This window comes from Eriocheir sinensis, chromosome 33, assembly GCF_024679095.1.
Source record: "Eriocheir sinensis breed Jianghai 21 chromosome 33, ASM2467909v1, whole genome shotgun sequence".
Taxonomy (NCBI): Eukaryota; Metazoa; Arthropoda; class Malacostraca; order Decapoda; family Varunidae; genus Eriocheir; species Eriocheir sinensis.
In genome coordinates this window covers 5,085,105-5,107,720 of record NC_066541.1, presented here as the reverse complement: position 1 = coordinate 5,107,720, position 22,616 = coordinate 5,085,105, and the positions used below count along the sequence as shown (strand labels likewise).

Here is a 22,616-nt window from a genome sequence, read left to right as displayed (position 1 = left end):
CAAAGAGAAGGAAAAGGACGTGAGAAAACAAGTAAAAAAAGTGAGTCGGGTTAGTTTTCTTCCTATTCTCTTTATGATTTTTTTTGTTTTGTTATGATAGGAATAGGAATAACCAATGGAGAGCCAAATATGCAGACGAAGGAGAACTAAACAATGAAACATAGTGGGCTTTTTTTCCCCCTTGAGCTGTTTCATTTGCTTTAACAAAACAATACCAAGACGAAGAGTCAAAAAAAAAAAAAAAACGAAAACGAAAAGCCAAGAAACATTTTTTCAACAACCATAACAAAAAATGAAGACGGACATAAACGCAAAATATCAGAAAATTAACCAAATATTCACACGTGGCAGAAGACTCCAAGACAACGAACGAGCATCCCCAGAACGTACCGACTCGTTGAGCTGGCGCTTGTACAGGTTGATCTTCTCGTAGGTCTTGTCGAGGGTCTCCTGCAGGATCTGGATGTTCTTGTGGTCCTCCTCGCACTGCATCACGAGCTCCTTCACGTTCCTCTCCTTCTTCCTCAGGATCTTGATGGTCTCCTGGTGGCGGCGGGACTCCTCGTCCAGACCCATCTCCAGCTCGTGCACCTGCGGGAAGGAAAGAATGCTGAACACCTGCCCCCTACCTGTGCGTGAGTGTTACCTGGGTGTTTAGGTTACCTGTATATATATTTTACCTGTGTATGTGTGTTACCTGTATATATGTTTTACCTGTGTATGTGTGTTACCTGGGTGTTTCTGTTACCTGTATATATGTTTTACCTGTGTATGTGTGTTACTTGGGTGTTTATGTCACCTGTATATATGTTTTACCTGTGTATGTGTGTTACCTGGTGTTAGTGGAAGAGTGACGAAGGAGGAGTAATCATTGAAGAAGGTTTACCTGTGTGCTTTACCTGTCAGTTTTACCTGTGAACGTTTTATTTGTGTTACCTGTGTGTTTGTGTTATCTTGTGTTGGTGAGAAGGGGACAGTGTGACGAAGGAAGAGTGGGCAATGAAGGAAATGTGCTTGTGTGTTTTTTATCTGTTAATTTTACCTGTTGGTGTTATTTGTGAGTGCGTTACCTGGGGCTCGTGGCAGGGTAATGGAGGTAGATTAATTTATGACGAGGTTTTTCTTTCCAATTCTTAACCTGGTCAAATTTGTGGCTTTACCGTGTAGCAGCGACGAACCAAATTTGTGCCATGATATAAACCCCCCAAAAATAGATTATGCATAAACCAATCACAAATGCGTTGATATATATAATGAAATGGTGTGCGTGAGTGATGATTTTTTCTCACTATTCTCGCTAAGAGGGGCCTTTAAGAAACATGATCGCCGCAGGTACCAGGTTAAATCGCGCACCTAGAGGAAATTATGTAATGTATCTTCGTTCTACTTGTGTGTGTTGTCCGTTTACTTATGTCACCCGGTCCTGGAGGAAGGGTGATGTAATGATTGAATGTAAAGGCCTCTCAAGACACTCACTCTGACCTCGATATTCAGAGTGAGCCAGTAACGGATAAGTGTAAAGATCTTTCTGTTCATTCACTTCTTTCTCTCACAACTCATTCTAGCCTCTGTTCACTCCCTTCTTTGGCCTCTACTCACTCACTAATCTCACTTTTCAATCAATTCTTTCACTCCTTATTAACTTACACACTTCTTTTACTCTTCACTCACTTCTGTTCCTCTCTACTCACCCTGGCCTCTATTCACTCTCCTCTTTCACTCCTTATTCACCTCTATCACTCTATACTCACCCTGGGCTCTATACACTCCCTTTCATGGTCTTTACTCACCCTGGCCTCTTCACACACTCCCTTCCGTTGCCTCTTATTCACCCTGGCCTCTTCACACACTCCCTTCCTTTGCCTCTTATTCACCCTGGCTTCTTCACACACTCCCTTCTTTCTCTCTGTACTCACCCTAGCCTCGAGCTTGGACACCATCCTCTTGGTGCTGGCGAGAGCGTTGGCCTCGATGTTCTCGATGCGGATGTTGAGGTTCTTCACTTCGACCTCCAGGGACTTCTTGATGGACTCGATCTTGACGTAACGCTCCGACTCTTCGTGGAGGAGCTCGATGGTACGCTTGAGCTCGATGGTGGTCTTGCTCAGGCGCTCCTCGCTCAGCTGTGTGGCGGAGGAGGAGGAGGAGGAGGAGGAGAAGAAGAAGTAGACGATGAAGAAGAAAAGATAAGTGGAAGGAGAAGAAAAAAGAAGAAGAAAAAAGAAGACAAGGGGAGGAAGAAAAATACAGAGGGAGGAAAAAGAAGAAAGAGAAAAGGAGGAAGAGGGGGAGGAGGAGGAGGAGGAAGAAGAGAAGATGAAGGGGGAGGAGAAAGAAGATAAAAAAGAAGTAGAAGTTGAAGAAAAGATGAGGGGGGAAAAGGAGAAAAGAAAAAGGAGAAAAAGAAGAAAAAATAAGTAAAAGGGGGAGGAGGAGGAAGAAGAGAAGATGAAGAAAGAGGAGAAAGAAGATAAAAAAGAAGTAGAAGTTGAAGAAAAGATGAGGGGGAAATATAGAAGAAGAGAAAAAGGAGAAAAAGAAGAAAAAATAAATAAAGGGGAGGAAGACGAATATAAAGGGAGGAAGTAGATGAAAGGGAAGTGGAGGAAGGAGTGAAAGGGAGAAAATAGTTAGTTTTGTTGTGTTTCCAGGTTTTCGTCTTTTAATTCATTTTCTTTCCCTATCTTCTTTTTTCATCCCTCTCTTTTACTCCTATCTTCCTCCTCACCCTGAATTCCTTGCTCCTGTGTTTTTTTTTTTATCTTCTTTCCAATATTTTTCTTACCTATCCTTTTCTTACCCATTTTCTTAGTTTTTTTTCCAATTTTCTCATTGACTTCATTCGTTCCTCTATCTTCCTTTCATATTTTTTTTTAACCCAAATTGATTGTGGACGTCATTCATCTCTGTTTTTATGTTTGTTTGACCTCTATTTATCCTATTTTCTAGCTGTTTTCACGTTATCCATCCTTACCTTCTTTCTTCCATCCTTCCTCCCTCTCTTTATCCTGTTTTCACTTTATCCATCCTGTACCTTCTTTCTTCTATCCTTCCTCCCTCTCTCTATCCTAAATTTCTTGTTGGTGCAATTCGTCTTCACCTATATCTTCTATTTCCTACCCTTTCTCATTTGTTTCCTGTATTCCTTGCCAACTTCATATTCATTCATTCTATACTTTATAATTTTCAGTATTGTTCTCGCTGTTACCTTTGAAGTCCTTGCTGATTTTTTTTTATCCACCTCATCCCCTTCATCAGTCCCTTTGCTTGCCTTCCATCCTAGATTTCTTGCTAGCTTCATTTTTATTTATTTTTCACCCTCGCCCTCGCCCCAGGCTTTGATTTCCTCTCTGATTTATTTATCCTCCTTCCCTCCCTCTTATTCCTTGCTAAGTTTATATTCACCCTTTCCATATCTTCTAATTTCCACTATTGGCCCTCGCTGCTTACTTTGATTTTCTTGCTCATTTCTTTATCCATTCCTTTATCCATCCTTTCCTTTATCCACCCCCTTCCTTTATCCATCCCCTCCCCTTATCCATCCCCTCCTCTTATCCATCCTCTCCCTTTATTCATCCCTTCCCTTAGTTTAACACCGATTTCCTTACTTGCTATATTTTCATGCATTTAACACCTCTATTTTCCAGTATTTCTCTCGCTGTTTCCTTGCTCATTTCTTTAACCGTCTTATACCTTTCATACCTCCCTTCCTTCGCTCCTTCCTCACCCTGAATTCCTTGGTGACTTCGTCGTAGTCGCTGGCGATCACGGACAGCTCCTGTTCCAGCTTGCTCTTGGTGTTGCTGAGGTTCACGTTGATGGTGGTGAGGTCCTTGATGCGGGCAGAGGCCTCCTCGTACTGCAGCTCCACAGAACGGCGAGCGCGGATAGCCTGAAGAGGGAGGAGGAGGGGATTAATTGATTAGTTAATGATAAGAATCGTCTGCTGAGGAGGAACAGAAAAATGGAAAGAGGGAACCCACCTGCCTTTCTTACGCCCATTCTCACCTGGCCACCACCCTACCAGGCATCCCTGCGTCCTTCCCAGGTAGACACAATTCCGACTGACAACCAAAACTCCCTCCCAGCCTACCTGTATTTCTCTTGCAGCTACCACCAACTCACCAGACCAATTGCTCTCCTACTATTCCTTCGCCCATTCCCACCTGCCCACCTACTTACCCACTCTTCCTACGCCCTCCCCCAGGTATGCCCAATTCCCTACCAACCTACCTGTTCTTCTTTTGCCCAATTCCAACAACCTAACACCAGCCCACATGCCTTCCTATATCTTTGCTACGCCCATCCCAGCCGCCCTTCTTACGCCTCTCCCTCGGTACTCACAGCGTCAAGGGCGCCGCGAGCCTCCTCGTACTCGGCAGTCAGGCCCTGGATGCGGCGCTGGGCAACGCCATACTGGTCCAGGGTGGTCTGCAGCTGCCTCTGAAGCTCGTCGTAGTGGGCCTGGAGCTCCTGCGGCCGCGAGAAGGTTGGGAGAGAAAAATGTTCCCCGGTTAGATTGGGATGAGAGAAAAAAAAAAAAGGAATCGTTCAGGAAAATGGAAAAGGAATTGTTGTTATTCTGATTGGTGTGACCAGTCCGATATGGAGACTTGTTTTGAGTTACGAAAGAGTGAAAGGAGTTATTGATGCTTTAGTTGCTGTGAAAACAAATGAAAACCACAAACCTCAAATTGGAATATGTGTTAACTAAGAAGCTTTTTATCTGTGCCATTTTTTCTTAGTTAAGAAAATAAATTCTACACCCATAAAGTTTAATCATTAATGGAAGAGAAAGGAACGAAGGAAAAACTACCAAAAAAGTCAAATTATGGCAGCGAACCAAGGAAAAAGTATCGAAAAGGAAAAATACCCCAAAAGTTAAGTAAAGAAAATGCACGAAGGAAAAAATACCGAGAAAGTTGAATAAAGAAAACACTCGAAGAAAAGAGCACTACCAAAAAAAGTTAATAACAGGAAATTAACGAAGGAAAAAAAATATCGAAAACTGAAGAAGAAAATACAGGCAGGGGAAAAGTATCGAAAAAGTGAAAGAAAAAAAATAAACGCACAAAGGAAAAATAAATAAACATGAAGATGAAAACCCAAACCAATAGACAACCGTACCTGGAGGGAGATGGCCTGCTTCTTGACGGTCTTCTGGAGCTCGATGTTGGACTTGTTGGTGGTGTCGAGGCTCATCTCAAGCTCGGTAATCACGATCTGCATCTTCTTCTTGATCTTGGTGACCTCGGACTTCAGGCGGGTCTCGGCCTCCACCACGCGGGCGTTCAAGTTGTCAACCTCAATGGCCATCTGCTTGCTGTGGAGGAAGAGGAAGGAGTGTTTAGCGTTGGAGTGACATAAAGGTTAACTGGTGCATGTCTTGATACTTGTGTGTGTTTTGTGGATGAATGGGAAAATGAATGAAGAGACAGGTTGAATGAGGAGGTTCTTTCCTTTCAGTTCTAAGAAGAGTGGAGTTTTGAGGGTGGAGTGAGGAGTGGAGTGACTGGTGAGTGTGGTGATATTTGTGTATGTGTGTATATGTGTTAATGATGGATGAGCACGGGTAGACGAGTGAATGAGTGGAGTTTTCTGAGTTATATCGGAAGTTGAGGATTTATAGAAAGAAGTTGCTGAGAAGTTGATGATTTAGAGAAAGAAACTGTTGATAACTGGATAGGTAAAAATATGTCTGTTAAAGAATAATAGATAAATGAGTAAACTGATTGGTGTTCAAGCTTTCAAGATGTAATTCTCAGAGAAGTGAATGGCTTAGGGAAAGAAACGATTGATATGTGGATAGGTAATAAAAAAAATCTGAAGATCAATAATATGGATAGATGAGTAACGAACGGCTGAATATGGTCTCTTCTATAAGTTCTAAGGGAAGTGAAGGGTTCAGGTGAAGAAACGGTTGATTAGTGGATAGGTTATAAAAAGACCGATAAAACTGTATTATTGATAGATAGGTAAGGGGACCGATCGGTAATTAAGCGGCAGAATAAGTACACAGCTTATAAGTTCTGATTCTAATGGAAGTGGAGGGTGGAGGGAACGGTTGAGGAGAGGATAGATAATATAAAGACTGATAGAGGTGCATTGTGGATAGATAGGTAAATAAATAGATAAGTAAATGGATCGATGGGTAAACGAGCGAGTGAATCAGGATTTTCTGAGTTTTAATTCTAATGGATGTTGAATGTGCAGTTAATGAAATGATAAATAATAAAGGAATGATAAAGACACATATGCGCTTGTAGTGTTGAGGAAGAATCAGTACCATGACCTGTATGAGTCATGCTTGACAAGTTAATTTAGGTTCTTACTTTGAATCTCCTCGTTCTCCATTTGCATTCTGATAGAAATCTGCTCGCTTTGCGTTGTTTTTCAAAATAACTTTTTTCACCTTATATGACGAATAATTTTGAAATAATCTCCCTTTTTTGGGACGTGTGTGTGTGTGTGTGTGTGTGTGTGTGTGTGTGTGTGTGTGTGTGTGTGTGTGTGTGTGTGTGTGTGTGTGTGTGTGTGTGTGCTTGTTTGTGTATGCGCATATACATGTGTGTACGTCACAAAGACTAATAAAGCTGACGCGACACACACACACACACACACACAAACACACAAACACCCACGCTTTCCCTTCATCCTAATGACGCAAGAGAGAAAGTTAGAGCATTTTCAAGGGGGGTCAAGTGGCGACAAAGGGGTGAAGGGGAGGGCGCATGTCGGGGTATGGGGGGAGGAGGGTGCCAGGGAGGGGCGGGGGAGTGCCAAAGAGTGCCACATTGAGACAGGGTCACGGCAGACGCCAGAAGGGTAGTGCCAGCCTCCCCTTGCAGCCAAAATAGAAAGCTCATGGTTGCCAATTCTCTCTCTCTCTCTCTCTCTCTCTCTCTCTCTCTCTCTCTCTCTCTCTCTCTCTCTCTCTCTCTCTCTCTCTCTCTCTCTCTCTCTCTCTCTCTATCTCTCTCTCTCTCTCTCTCTCTCTCTCTCTCTCTCTCTCTCTCTCTCTCTCTCTCTCTCTCTCTCTCTCTCTCTCTCTCTCTCTCTCTCTATCTCTCTCTCTCTCTCTCTCTCTCTCTCTCTCTCTCTCTCTCTCTCTCTCTCTCTCTCTCTCTCTCTCTCTCTCTCTCTCTCTCTCTCTCTCTCTCTCTCTCTCTCTTCTTTCATCTATCTCTATCTATCTATGAGGCGATGCTTGTAGTGGCGGTGGTGGTGTAGAATAACTTTCCATTAATTCTTTTTATTTCTCGTTTTTCTCGGCGAGTTCTTTCTTTATTCTTTTTCACCTTGGCGGCTACGTTTCATTAACATCACAAGGACGAAGGACAAGGAAAAGGAAACGAAGAAGCCGAAAGGAAAGCAGCACGAATATTTATAGAAAGAGAAGCAGGAAGGACACTGTGAGGAATTCAAAGATGGATATAAAAAGAGGACATGATTATAAATGAGAGCAGCCTCCCCGTTGCCTTGAAATAGACGTAGAGTTTTATTAATCATGAGCCGAACAAGAACGGAGAAAATATTGAAGGAAGAAGGAAATGGTGAGAAGGAATATACTTTGGAAAAACACAGACGGAAAGAAAAATAAATAACATGATCTACTCAACATGAACAGGAGAAATGAAAAAAAAAAGAAGAGAGGAAGAATGAAAGAATGAGGGTTAATGTATCTTGATTAACAAACGACAAAACAAAAGAGACGACAAAAAATATCTACCAAGTATGAACAGGAAAGATGAAAAAGAAAAGAAGAAAGTATGAATGAAAAGATGAGAAAATTTGTATCTTGAAATCACAGACGAACAAATGAACAAAACCGTCAAAGTATGAACAGAAAGAAACAGAAAGAAAGCAATGAAGGAACCACGAGGAATGTACCCTAAAAGCAGAGAAAACTAAGGAAAAGAAAACGACGGAGAAAATCAAATGCTTCCCAAATTCAGACCAAAATATCTCAACTCCCCCAACGAGAAAAAACATCAAAGGGAGAGAAAAGTTAGAAAAAGTAAAGATGACTCAGCCTTCGAAGTGTGGATGCAAAAAAAGTAAAAATAAAAAGGCTTACAGAAACAGAGCCCCCTCCCCTTAAGGCTTAAAATAGTGGGGCAGATAAGCCTTTCCCCCTCTTTGCTTACTTTAGAAAATTCCACAATGAGTTTTAGACAGAGAAATGAGACAGACCTGTAAATTTTGTCATCGCTTAAGCCCTAAAGAAAGGAACATTCAAGTATTTCCCACATTTTGTTCATCTTATTCATCGCACTGAGTTTTAAGATGAGAAATGAGATAGTAATCGCCCCTCCCTTGATCCTGTAAGTTCCCTCATTATTAAAACCTTCAACAGCAGCGATTAGCGGGCTTTTTTTTTAATCCTTTTTTTTGTGGCCCTTGAGCTGTTTCCTTAGCTGTAAAAAAAAATGACAGACAAGCTTTTATCACATTCTAAACACTTATTCATTCCACATTGAGTTTTAAGAAGATAAATTTTACGATCAGAGCCCTTTCTTTAATCCTGTTCGTTCCTTTATTCTTCAAACCTCCAACAGCAGGACAGACAAGTCTTCCCAACATTCTGGTCACTTTATTCATTCCACTTTGAGTTTTAAGCAACGAACTAAGTCAGCCAGGTCTCTCATCCCTAATATCTTGAAGAAAGGAGGATAGACAAGTCTTTCCCCTACATTCTGCTAGCTGCTCACTACACTTTGAGTCTTGAGCTGAGAAATGAGTCAATCCCTTTCTCTTCTCATCCTGCTTACTCTGCTCATTCCATTTTGAGCCATGAGCTGAGGAGTGAGTCAGTCAGCCCCCTCCCTCTCATCCTGCTTACTCTCCTCATCCCATTTAGATTTGAAAGGAGGATGAGTCAGTCAATTCCCTTCCCATGCTCTCCTCATTCTCCTCATCCCACCTTGAAGTTTTCAGCAGGGAGATAAGTCAGTCAGAGTCGTTCCCTTACTTTGCTCATTCCGCTGGCGTTGGCGTGGACCCAAGGAGCAGACTTTTCCACATTTTGCCAACTTTGCTCATTCCTCTTTGAATCTTATGCAGAGGAATGAGTAAGTCAGTCAGTGGCCTTCCCTTGCTCCTCGTCCCTTGGCACTGGCATGGACCCGGACATTCCACTTTGGCACGGCGTTCAGAGGCCCGCACGTCACGCTATTAAAACACCTACATATCCCCTGATCGACACCGCTGCCACTATAAACAAACAGCCCGGACACGTATATCTTACCTTAATTAACACTTAGTCTCAAGCAGGCGGCTACAAGGAGCGTCATAAACAAGATTTCTAGACGCGAGATTTATTTTACTCGCCTTGCTTCTCAGGTGGTCGAGGGGAAGTTGTTGCTAACGTAGGCTTTGCAGACTCACCAATGTTTCCTTCCCGTCTCGACTTCACAAATGGTTGAGGGAGTAATAACAATGACAGGCCGATTGATATTATTACCATTGCATCGTCGAGGGTAAAATTGTGTTGCTGAATAGACCCTAGAGACTTTCAAGTGTTTATTTCTCGTCTTAACTTCAGAGATAGTCAAGGGAACAGCAGCTGTGACAGGAGGAAGATTTCTTTATCATTGCGGCATCTCAGGTGGTCGATGAAATAATTGTCTTGCTAAAGGAGAAACTATAGACAAATAATATAGTCTGTCTTTGGGGCAATGGGACAAAAGTGTTGTTAGGGATATAGCTAAGCTTTTACCGACATCTGTTGTCATCACAGCTTTACGGATTGTCAAGAGAATGGTATAGAAGTAGTGTTGTCAAGGACTTAGCTAGACCTACTGATACATCCTTGTCATCACAGCGGTTCACGTGTTCAAAGAAAACTCTTGAAGGAGAGGGTCTATAAACTTGCAGATGTTTCTTTCTTGTTGAATATTTTCTGTTGGAGGCTTCATTAAAAAAGCTAGCAGACATTTTCCCTCAATCTATCCGACTATATTCTTTAGTTGGAATTGTTTAATTGAAATCGTGTCAAGTCACCGCTGAATACCGCTTCCTTTTTTTTTTCTGTTAGTAACGTCGTACAGCAGACATCTCCCCTCCACTAATTTTAGCCCCTAAGCCTGCCTCTACAGTACGTTAGGTGATAAAAAAATGGGGAAACGACAAAGCCAGTACTGTTGTCTGTATGTTTTGTAAGTCTACACTCAGACGGAGCATGCAAGTTTTTTTAATATTTTTTTTCATGGAGGGACGTTTGGCTGCTGCCTGGCACTGAGAACAAGGCTTACTGGCGGCTCTTTGGTTGGTATTGTCAGATGCTAACGCCCCTCACACCAACTATTACCAAAGGCCAAAAAGGAGGTCAATCGAGTTCTAATGAGTGTTCTTTTAGGTTCACGGTATAGAAGAAGGCTCAGACTACCACCAGGGTCATAAAAGTACCCCTGGAAATGCCCTAAACTCCAACGAAAGACTAGTAAATTACGTGTTCTTGGGCGCAGAAATGTTTAAAAATATGGCCCTTTGAGCTGCTGGCACTGTTTGTCTCCCATAAAGCCTGAAGTAATACACGAGTCAACGGAACAAGACCTATGGCACTAAATTCTCTGCCCTGCACTCTAAACGATTCTTCACAATTATAAACTCCATGAACTCAATTTAACTCTCTCTCTCTCTCTCTCTCTCTCTCTCTCTGATATATGCGTCACTAATTTATACGAACACTTGGCAACCCACTAGGTAAAAATGCTTGCCATATACCCTCAGATTCTTATTTTAACTATTTCCTGGACTTCCCGATGACAGCTTAAGGAGAGGTTTTTATAAGCTTGCATAACTCCTAATATGGTTGTCACGGTGCGTGTGTATGTGTGTGTGTGTGTGTGTGTGTGTGTGTGTGTGTGTGTGTGTGTGTGTGTGTGTGTGTGTGTGTGTGTGTGTGTGTTGAAATTAGCTTCTTGCATAAGAGATACATATTACGATTAGATTATAGGTTTGAGAGAGAGAGAGAGAGAGAGAGAGAGAGAGAGAGAGAGAGAGAGAGAGAGAGAGAGAGAGAAAAAGTCAGGTAGCCAGCCAGCCAGCCGAAATCTTCTCTAGACAGGTATTTTTAACCGCATTTACTCCTCCCTCCTCCTCCTCCTCCTTCTCCTCTTCATCATCCTCCTTCTGGGTTTCATGAGTCACACAACTTCTTCCTTATTCGTCCACATTTATTGAGTGTCTTCCTCGCACAGTATTTACTCATCCAGGCATAAAAACAAAGATGAAAGAAATACGGAAACAAAACAAGAAATTGAAATGAAAACGAAACATGACTTTTAAACCAAACACGTGCACAAGACATCTTATTTTTTTTGCGTCTCTCTTTGGCAGAAGAGAAGAGAAACTGAAACCAACACAGATCAGTAATTAAGACAATAATAATGGCAATAATAGTAGATAATGATAAATAATTGACATAATGATAATCGACAACTCTAGTAACATCCAAAGAAGAAAACACGGAGGCGTGCGCGTGTCGTCATTGCTATCGTCGTTCATTACAAGCTTTAGAAGCAAACATTCGCTGGTCGCATTGTCGTCTGGTCGTCGCGTTCCGCCAAGCAGCGCGGGTCGTTTCGATGTGCCGCGCCTCTCTGCTCCTCGCCGCCTGCCGCTCGCCATCTTCCTCTTGGCTGCCTCTCTTTCCCTTGGCTGAGACAGGACGTGTGTGACAGCCCAGAGCTAAAACAGGTGCCGCGCGCGCGCGCGACCTTTGTGTGTGTGTGTGTGTGTGTGTGTGTGTGTGTGTATCATGGCGAGGGGTGTCGTGCATGATGTCTGTCGCGGCCGCCGCCGCCTCCTCAGTACCCGAGGAGGGTGTTGCGGGCCAGGGCGCGGGAGTTGGCGGCGCGCACCTTGACGCTGGGGGACTGCGGCCGCTCCAGGAGCCTCGAGACGGAGAAGTCGCCTGGGTCGATGCGGGTGGTGGGGAAAGGCCCCTGGTAGGGCAGCTCCATCTCGTCGTCCACGTCGTAGCGCCGCTGGCAGGTGCCCCGCGAGGCCAGCGAGCGGGCCATATGGTCGATGTTCCGCTCGACACGTGACGAGGGGCCCGTCAGCTCCACGTCGCCGGTGTTGGGGCGGCGCCGCGTCAGGTTGACAAAGCGCGCGCGGCTGTTGATGCGGCGCTGCTCGTCGGTGGGTTCGCCGCCCACCTCGCCGGCACGCTTCAGCACACGGGCACTCACGTCAGAGATCACGTCATCACGATTAAATATCTCCCGCGGCCTGCAGGAGAGGTGGTCGATGGCTGACAGCTGCACGGGGCGGTTGTAAAGGGGGCGGCTCCCCCCCCTTGGCGGCAAGCCGTACGAGCTGTCAGCCTGCAGCGCCGAGGCGGGAGTTGTTGAACCCCGGCGTGCGGCGATCTCGGCGCGCAGCAAGTCAATCTCGTAGTCGCTGGAGACGTGCTTCATGCGCTCACTCTGCTGCAGGTTCCTCATATTCTCGAGGCGGCTGTCCAGATCCAAAATGTCCCGGTCCACAGCGCTGGTGCGCATGTTCTCGCGCAGCGTGTTGCGGGCACTGTTGAGTGACGTCAGCTCGTTGACGTAGTCCTGCATGTCACGCAGCTCCTCTGCACGGCGAATCTTGTTTCGCGCACTCACGTCAAGGTCGTTTAGATCCAATTGTTGTCGAACAGGCGGCGGCTCCGGGCGGCTGCCGATCCGCCGCATTTGTGAGTAGATTTCGTCCAACGTGTTGTCGAACCTGTCGTCGATTTCCCGCAGCCGCGAGCGGCGCGAGGCCACCATCTGCTCCTGCTCCATCCTGCTCTGCACCATCGACAGCAGCACACTGGCAAGCCCGGAGGCGAGATCGTCCAAAGAGCTCGTTTTTGGCTTGAGGGTGGGGCTGAGGTAGGCGGTGGCCTTGAGGGGGCCTGGCGTGTGGGACGGGTAAAACGGGCTGCCGCCACGGCTTGGCGCGCGGCGGGCGAGGGCGTCAAACTCGTCTTTGTGGGCGTTGCGGTAATCGAGCACGTGCGATGTCTTGAGCAGCTGCATCCATTTGCGCGTCATGGACCAGTTGGTGTGCGTGCGACGCAGCACGTTGCCCACGCCCACCGCGTCGTTCTGGCGGATCTGCGTGCGGATCTTCTCACCCTTGTGGATATACTGGTCGATGTCGTGGTTGTCATACCAGCGGAAGGGCCGGTCGGCCTCGTACTGGCGGAGGCAGCGCTCCTCCAGCAACGGCAGGTGCACGTCGTCCTTGTTGACGCGCTCACCGTTGTCCTTCTTGTCCAGGTAGTCGATCATCGACTGGTACATATTGACGCCGAACCCGAAGTTGCTGGGGTAGACGAAGGTCGGCGGCCGCTTCCAGCTGGAGCCAAAGCGCTTCTTGGTGGCCTTGTGATGCTTCAGTTCCAGCTCCTCCAGCTGCTGAGCGATATCCAGTTCTGTCTCAGGCTCTTCAGCCTCCTGCTCCCCCTCAAACTCTAATTCCGGCTCCCTCTCTTGCTCAGGCTCCGGCTCTTGCTCAGGCTCGGGCTCATACTCAGGCTCCTGCCGCAGCTCCAGCGTGGCCGGCAGCTCCACGGTGTCGTCCACTTCATAGTCGACCTCGTAGTCTCCTTCGTCCTCCATGGCGGAGTGTGTGTGTGGGTGTGAATGTGTTTGTACGTGGACGCCTCAATGTAGGTTAGCAGACAGCCTGCAGGCCACTCCTCGCAACGCTGCTTCCTCCAGCAGCAGTAATTGCACAACAAGTTAACCACACAAGCGGCACGATAGACACACAGCGGCACAAGCAGCAGGAGGAGCAGACGAAGAGACGGCGGCGGTGGCGGAAGCAGCTCGAGGCAGAGAGAGGCAGCACGTCGATCTCCGACCCACGGGGAGTCCTGCACGCTTGTGACCCGCAGCGGTCACTGCGAGGGTCGTGGTGCCTCTTGGCAGGCCGGCGGCATAACGCTACCCCCCCCCCCCCCGCATGCCCCCCATCCCCCGCTCAGTGTATTTTCGAGACGAAGGGTCGGGCATTACCTGGGAATGTGACACCTGCCGGGACCCCCGATACCCCTAGTAAATGGATCGCCCCCCCCCCCTCCTGTCAAGCCGGCGTCCCCCGCGACGCCCCCGCCCCGCCACGCCCACACAACACCGGTACTCGAGCCGTTATTCCCCGCTCCCCGCCCCCCTCGTTGCCATACTCGACGTAAACGATGACGAGAATAATAACAACAATACGAATAAAAAACAAGATACTTGGCTACTCTCCTCTCTTGGTCCATACATTCCCAAACTTCACCCCCTTTTTCCCCCTCTGTCTCTCCCTCTCCCTCTTCAGTACCCTTCCTCGTTCTTGTCCTTCCCCTCTCCCTTGCTCCCTTCCCTCACCCTCTACACTCTCACCATTAATGACTGACGTATCTTCTCTTCCTCCCCCATTCTCTCTATATCCGGTAATTCCTCAACTTACCCCATCCTCTCCCTCACACAGCTCCCTCTCTCTCCTATCCCCTCCACCTCTTCCCTCATTCAACTTATCGCGCGCCCTCTTTTTCCCCTTCATTTCCCCTCCTAACCTTCATACCGTCCCCCCTTTTATTTACCATCCCTCCCTTCTCTCCCCTTTCCTCCCCTTCCTCTCCCCTTCCCTCTCCCTCTCCCTGACAAAGACAAACACGAGAGAGGTATCGGAAGTTACGTCACTTGGGGCTCAAAATTCCGGGTTGTGTTTTGGTCTTTGACACAGCGCCGAAATGTGACCTGGATTTAGCAACTCGCCTACCGGTGCTTCTACCTGACTATTGACTAATTACAAAGGGAATACGTGTACTTTTTCACCTGTGGAATTTAGTGGATTTTTTTTTGTTATGGTTCCTTGTTTTTTTGTGTGTATTTCCTTTTTTCTTGTTCTCTGGCAGTTTTTTTGGTTGTTGTTGTTGTTGCAGAAAAGATTTCGTGGTCATTTTTTTTTCTTTCTTTTTCTGTTGACCTTTCATGTTCCTTTTGCGGTTCTTATAACTTTTGATACGCTTGTTGTTCTCCTATTATTATTGTTGTTGTTATTGCTGTTGTTGTTGTTGTTGTTGTTGTTGTTGTTGTTGTTGTTGTTGTTGTTGTTGTTGCTGTTGTTGTTGCTGTTGTTGTTGTTGTTGTTGTTGTTGTTGTTGTTGTTGTTGTTGTTGTTGTTGTTGTTGTTGTTGTTGTTGTTGTTGTTGTTGTTGTTGTACTTATCTTTTCCTAATCATCAGAACTATTATTGAGGTTTTTTTTCTTTTACATGAGAGTAGACCGTTAAAGAAAAAAAATTCTACTACTAAAACTATTCTTATTTTTTCTTTTTCTTTATCATTATTTTTTATTGTTCTTATTCTTATTCATATTCTTCTTCTTCTTCTTCTTCTTCTTCTTCTTCTTTTTATTATTATTATTATTATCATTATTATTATTATTATTATTATTATTATTATTATTATTATTATTATTATTATTATTATTATATAAGTGATTTTATTTTTTATTTTCCCGTTTTTTTTTCACGAACAAACAACATTGCAAGGATTTCTTCAGGACAGGAAATGACGTCACTGTGCCCGAGCCTCCTCGTTGGCCGGCGCCACGCATTCCGTTTTTCTGCTGGTTGACGCGCTGGACGGTGATTGGTGGCGCCGTCCATTCATCGGGGACTGACGGGCTGCCAAACGGCCCCTTCGTACTCCTCCCTTTGTGTCGTCATGTACTTGTTGCTTCAGTTATCTTCTCATTCCTATATTATTTTTTTCATTCATTTCTTTTCTATTTACTTATTTCTCCTTAAGCTCCAATTTTTTCTTTTATTTCATTTCTGTATATTTTTTTATATATACTGGCTCCCCCTTATTTTTTTGCTTAATTCATTTGGTAATTAATTCCTTCATTAACTTCCTTATTTTTCACTACTAGTTTTTTATTTATTTATGCTTACTACTATTCTCGCCTTATTGTTATTCCTATTCTCGTTCGCATGCTAATGTTGTTTTGCAGTAGCTAGTTGTCGTGTTGTTGTTGTTGGTGGTGGTGGTGGTGGTGATGTTGCTGTTGTGATGGATGTTTTTTTCATATCATCGTCATCATTATCATTAGTCTTCATTTTTTTCAAGTTCGTTCCTTTGTTCTTTATATTTGTTCACTCGATTTTTCGCAAGAGAGAGAGAGACCTGCACTAAATATAATCCTGTTTACTTTATCAAACACACACGCGTTGTAATCCAAAATTTAACGCTCGCAAATATTTCCATTACGTAAATACCTCTTCCCCTTCCTCCTCCTCCTCCTCCTCCATTCTTTCTTCCCTAAACTCTTCCTGAAAAGCCATTAATCTTTACCTTGGCTTCTTCTTCGTTATGCCTCGCCAAAATATCTCTTTACCTCCTCCTCCTCCTCCTCCTCCTTCTCCTCCTCCTCCTCTTTTCCCTCCTCCTCTTCCCCCTATTTCCTCCTCTTATCTCATTGTTATTTTTCTCTCTCTCTCTCTCTCTCTCTCTCTCTCTCTCTCTCTCTCTCTCTCTCTCTCTCTCTCTCTCTCTCTCTCTCTCTCTCTCTCTCTCTCTCTCTCTCTCTCATAAACAAAAGCCATTCTTAGACGTAATATTTCACACCCTATAAACAAATTAACAACGGCGTGAAGGAGTTGAGGCGTTTATGGTGCTGTAAAAAAGGGGTATTTGATCCTCTTTATGACCCTTAGAGTTAAAAGAAAGGGAATTAAGAGGGGAAGAGGAGAAGGAAGGGGGAAGGTGGTGAGAGGGGAGAAGATGGAATGGAATGACAGAAAGGTATACGAGAGAAAATAAACAAGAAGGATAAAGAGGAAACAAGAGAGGAAGAGAGGAATGAGAGGGAAAAAAGAAAGATAAGGGGGAGAAGAGAATCGTTCTGACTCTGGACCGCGTTAAGTTTATGGATCGAAGTAGCAGACGCGGTGAATGCAGGAAGGGTAAAGAAAAGATTGAAATGCGCCTTGACAATGAAAAGCCGAACAGTTCTCCCTATCGAAACTATAAAGCCATAATCGTTCTATGACTCGACCGCGTAAAGTAAAAGGATCGAAGTAGCGGTAGCAGACGCGGAAAATGAAGGAAGGGGAAAGAAAGGATTGAAATGAACCTGGACAATGAAAAGCATAAGAGTTCTCCCTATCGAAACTATAAAGCCATAATCGTTCTGTGACTCGACCGCGTTCAGTGAAAGGATCGAAGTAGCGGTAGAGAAAAATGAGAACAAAGATGATGAATATATAGGATAAAAGAGGCGAGTTGAAGGGAAAAAGACAAGCGGAGAAATTAGGAGGATCAAGAGAGAGGAATGGAGAGGAAAATATGCATGGAGAGGAAAAAGAGATGGATATGGAGAAGAAATTGAGAGAAAAGGAAGAAAAAAAAATAAGTGGAGGATAAAGAGGTGAAAAGAGAAAACGGGAGGGATAAAGAGGAGAGATGAGGAGGACAAAAGAAGATGCATGAAGAGGAAAAAGAGATGGATATGGAGAAGAAATTGAGAGAGAAAAGGAAGAGACGAAAAAATAAGTGGAGGATAAAGAGGAAAAAAGAGAAAACGGGAGGGATAAAGAGGAGAGATGAGGAGGACAAAAGATGTGATTGAAGAAGAAAGAAGACGAGAGGGAAAATTACAAGGAGGAAAAAGAGAAGAAAAGAACGAATGAAGGGATTGAGAGGATGGAAAAAAGAGGCAGAAAAAAAGAATGAAGGGAGTGAATGGGGAACATGACGAAAGGGAAAACTGAGAGGAGAATCAAAAGGAGAAAGGAGAGAAATAGAGAAATAAGGAGAAGAGATAAAGACAACAAATTAATGGAACAAAGGGAAGGAAATAAAAAAGAAAAGGAAATTTGGGGAAGAGGAAAACTGAAGATAATAGAGGGGAGAAAACGAAGGAATGGAGAAATAAAAGGTAGATAACAAGGACAAAAGAGGGAAAAAGGACGGAGGAATAAAGGAGAAAAAGGAAAAAAGGAAAAATTTAGAGAAAGACAAAAAAAGTAGACTAGGTAGGAATGAGTGAATAAAAATGACGTATGAAGAGGACAAAAGAGGCGAATTAGGAGGAAAAGAAGGACGAGAGGAAAAAAATAGGAGGGAAAAAGAGGAGAAAAGAAAAGAGCAAGGGGATGAATATGATGATTGAAGAGAAGAAATAGAGAAACAAAGGAAGGAATGAAGAGGAAAGAGGTAAAAAATAAGAGGAGAGTGTGTGTCTCCCCTCTTTCCCTTTCCTCTCTCTCTTCTATTGCCTCTCAGTACACAATATTGATTAATGGTTTATGATTTGAATTATCATATATATTACCTGGAATACACACACACACACACACACACACACACACACACACACACACAGAGCAGGCAAATTTCTGGTTAATATCATGTGCCAATATTCTGCAACGTGTGTGTGTGTGTGTGTGTGTGTGTGTGTGTGTGTGTGTGCATTTATTTCGGTCATCTGATAGTTAAAATTAGGCTACGATCTTAGGTTTCATTGCTCTCTCTCTCTCTCTCTCTCTCTCTCTCTCTCTCTCTCTCTCTCTCTCTCTCTCTCTCTCTCTCTCTCTCTCTCTCTCTCTCTCTCTCTCACACACACACACACACACACACACACACACATATTCACACAATCTCTTTCGTTTGCCAAAGTAGGAGCAGATAAAAAAATACTTGAGAGAGAGAGAGAGAGAGAGAGAGAGAGAGAGAGAACCGGGGTAAACTAAACCACTCTGGTTATTCCTTTTGGTCGCCAGCCAGGATTGACCAACACACACACACACACACACACACACAGAGCTGCACAAAGAGAAGTAAAATTTAAGCTAATACGTAGGAGGAAGATAGAGAAGACGTAATGGAGTGTGTAAGAGGAGGAGGGAGAGGAGGAAGAAGAGGAGGAGGAGGAGGAAGAGGAGGATGAGGAAATGTAGTGGACAGTTAACAGGTATATTTAGCCAGGAGCATATCAGCAGGTATTTGGCGTGTATCCTGCTGGCTGGGTGACCCTATCTCTGTCCGCTACACCCACTACACGTCCTAATGCCTTTTGTATTTTTTGCCTGATACACACTCCATTTCACCCGTGGCTGCTACACCCACACTCACATTTCCCTGCTTCCTGCTACACTACCAATCAACCTTTTTTGTCTGTTACACCCACCTCTACACCCTGCTGTCTGCTACACTCCTAATACGCTTTTTGTCTGCGTGCTACACTTTTAGTACACTCGTTTTGCCTGCTACATATTATTTTGAAGGCTACATTTTCAGTGCACTTTTTCCTCTCTGCTACACCAACCTCTGCTACCTCCTATCTGGCACACTCCTAAGACACCCTAATGTCTGCCTGATGTCCTTTTTTTTTGCGCCTTCCATATCCTCTTATTCACCCTTCCCCTGCCTGCTGCAATCCTAATACACCCTAATGTCTGCCTGATATACCTTTTTTCGCCCCTTCCATATCCTCTTATTCACCCTTCCCCTGCCTGCTGCAATCCTAATACACCCTTTTGTCTGCCTGATGTACGTTTTTTTGCGCCTTCTATATCCTCTTATTCACCCTCCCTCCTGCCTTCTATAATCCTAATACGCTTTTTCTGCCTTCCACGCCCACCACTTCTCTCCTGTCTGCTGCACTTCTAATACATTTTCCTTAATTGCTATGCCGACCACTATACTTTCCTACCCGCTACACTCTCAGTACACTTTCTTATACCTGCTACACCCACCCTACAGCACCCTACTGCCTGCTACACTCCTAATACGTACACTTTTTCTGCTTGCTACACTCTCCCCTACATCCCACTCTAAGCCTCTTACATCCACCATTTCACCTTCCCTCTGCCTGCTACACTCTCCCCTACATCCCACTCTAAGCCTCTTACATCCACCATTTCACCTTCCCTCTGCCTGCTACACTCTCCCGTACACCCTCCCTCTCAGCCTCCTACACCCATCATTACACTCTCCCTCTGCCTGCTACACTCTCCCGTACACCCTCCCTCTCAGCCTCCTACACCCATCATTACACTCTCCCTCTGCCTGCCACACTCTCCCCTACACCCTCCCTCTCAGCCTCCTACACCCACCATTACACTCTCCCTCTGCCTGCCACACTCTCCCCTACATCCTCCCTCTCAGCCTCCTACACCCACCATTACACTCTCCCTCTACCTGCCACACTCCCCTACACCCTCCCTCTCAGCCTCATACACCCACCACACTCTCCCTCTACCTGCCACTCTCCCCACACCCTCCCTCTCAGCCTCCCACACCCACCATTACACTCTCCCTCTGCCACACTCTCCCGTACACCCTCCCTCTCAGCCTCCTACACCCATCATTACACTCTCCCTCTGCCTGCCACACTCTCCCCTACACCCTCCCTCTCAGCCTCCTACACCCACCATTACACTCTCCCTCTGCCTGCCACACTCTCCCCTACACCCTCCCTCTCAGCCTCCTACACCCACACACTCTCCCTCTGCCACACTCTCCCCACCTCCCTCTCAGCCTCCTACACCCATCATTACTCTCCCTCTGCCTGCCACACTCTCCCCACACCCTCCCTCTCAGCCTCCTACACCCACCATTACACTCTCCCTCTGCCACTCTCCCCACATCCTCCCTCTCAGCCTCCTACACCCACCATTACACTCTCCCTCTACCTGCCACACTCTCCCCTACACCACCCTCTCAGCCTCCTACACCCATCATTACACTCTCCCTCTGCCTGCCACACTCTCCCACACCTCCCTCAGCCTCCTACACCCACCATTACACTCTCCCTCTGCCTGCCACACTCTCCCCTACATCCTCCCTCTCAGCCTCCTACACCCACCATTACACTCTCCCTCTACCTGCCACACTCTCCCCTACACCCTCCCTCTCAGCCTCCTACACCCACCATTACACTCTCCCTCTGCCTGCCACACTCTCCCCTACACCCTCCCTCTCAGCCTCCTACACCCACCATTACACTCTCCTCTGCCTGCCACCTCTCCCCTACATCCTCCCTCTCAGCCTCCCTACACCCACCATTACACTCTCCCTCTGCCACACACTCCCCACACCTCCCTCTCAGCCTCCTACACCCACCTTTACACTCTCCCTCTGCCTGCTACACTCTCCCGTACACCCTCCCTCGCAGCCTCTTACACCCATCATTACACTCTCCCTCTGCCTGCCACACTCTCCCGTACACCCTCCCTCTCAGCCTCCTACACCCACCATTACACTCTCCCTCTACCACCTCTCCCCACACCCTCCCTCTCAGCCTCCTACACCCACCATTACACTCTCCCTCTACCTGCCACACTCTCCCCTACACCCTCCCTCTCAGCCTCCTACACCCACCTTTACACTCTACCTCTGCCTGCTACACTCTCCCGTACACCCTCCCTCTCAGCCTCTTACACCCATCATTACACTCTTCCTCTACCTGCTACACTCTCCCCTACACCCTCCCTCTCAGCCTCCTACACCCATCATTACACTCTCCCTCTACCTGCTACACTCTCCCGTACACCCTCCCTCTCAGCCTCCCACACCCATCATTACACTCTCCCTCTACCTGCTACACTCTCCCGTACACCCTCCCTCTCAGCCTCCTACACCCATCATTACACTCTCCCTCTACCTGCCACACTCTCCCGTACACCCTCCCTCTCAGCCTCCTACACCCAACATTACACTCTCAATCAACATGCCACACTCTCCCAAACACCCTCCCACTCACCCTCCTACAACCACCATTACACTCTCCCTCTGCCTGCTACACTCTCCCTTACACCCTCCCTCTCAGCCTCCTACACCCACCATTACACTCTCCCTCTGCCTGCTACACTCTCCCGTACACCCTCCCTCTCAGCCTCCTACACCCACCATTACACTCTCCCTCTGCCACACTCTCCCCACCTCCCTCTCAGCCTCCTACACCCACCATTACACTCTCCCTCTGCCTGCCCTCTCCCCACCCTCCCTCTCAGCCTCCTATACCCACCATTACACTCTCCTCTGCCTGCCACACTCTCCCCACACCCCTCCCTCTCAGCCTCCTACACCCACCATTACACTCTCCCTCTGCCTGCCACACTCTCCCCTACACCCTCCCTCTCAGCCTCCTATACCCACCATTACACTCTCCCTCTGCCTGCCACTCTCCCCACACCTCCTCTCAGCCTCCTATACCCACCATTACACTCTCCCTCTGCCTGCCACACTCTCCCACACCCTCCCTCTCAGCCTCCTACACCCACCATTACACTCTCCCTCCTGCCACACTCTCCCCACACCTCCCTCTCAGCCTCCTATACCCACCATTACACTCTCCCTCTGCCTGCCACACTCTCCCCTACACCCTCCCTCTCAGCCTCCTACACCCACCATTACACTCTCCCTCTGCCTGCCACACTCTCCCCTACACCCTCCCTCTCAGCCTCCTATACCCACCATTACACTCTCCCTCTGCCTGCCACACTCTCCCCTACATCCCCCTCTAAGCCTCCCACACCCACCATTACACCTTCCCTCTGTCCGCCACACTCTCCCCTACATCCCCCTCTAAGCCTCCCACACCCACCATTACACCTTCCCTCTGTCCGCCACACTCTCC

The 22,616-nt window shown here is 46.3% G+C and overlaps 2 protein-coding genes across 4 annotated transcripts in view; both read right to left on the bottom strand.

Moving 5' to 3' along the window:
* The window catches only part of LOC127006606 (paramyosin, long form-like), a 68,564-nt gene that overhangs the window by 3,481 nt on the left and 42,467 nt on the right, over positions 1 to 22,616 (bottom strand). For all 3 annotated transcript variants that reach the window (XM_050876697.1, XM_050876695.1, XM_050876696.1), the window contains exons 12-16: positions 5,128 to 5,323; positions 4,345 to 4,473; positions 3,728 to 3,892; positions 1,917 to 2,123; positions 391 to 591 (exon numbers count right to left, since the gene is read on the bottom strand). In XM_050876697.1, the coding sequence (XP_050732654.1) occupies positions 391 to 591; positions 1,917 to 2,123; positions 3,728 to 3,892; positions 4,345 to 4,473; positions 5,128 to 5,323 (898 nt within the window). The remainder of the gene's footprint in view (positions 1 to 390; positions 592 to 1,916; positions 2,124 to 3,727; positions 3,893 to 4,344; positions 4,474 to 5,127; positions 5,324 to 22,616) is intronic.
* LOC127006609 (uncharacterized) lies at positions 11,157 to 13,889 on the bottom strand. Its single transcript, XM_050876699.1, has one exon. It carries the CDS (start codon positions 13,599 to 13,601, stop codon positions 11,811 to 11,813), a length of 1,791 nt encoding a protein of 596 aa, XP_050732656.1. The 5' UTR covers positions 13,602 to 13,889; the 3' UTR covers positions 11,157 to 11,810.

Bases quoted from the DNA above. Each gene is read 5' to 3' on its own strand.
- LOC127006609 (XM_050876699.1), bottom strand. From the start codon at position 13,601: ATGGAGGACGAAGGAGACTACGAGGTCGACTATGAAGTGGACGACACC.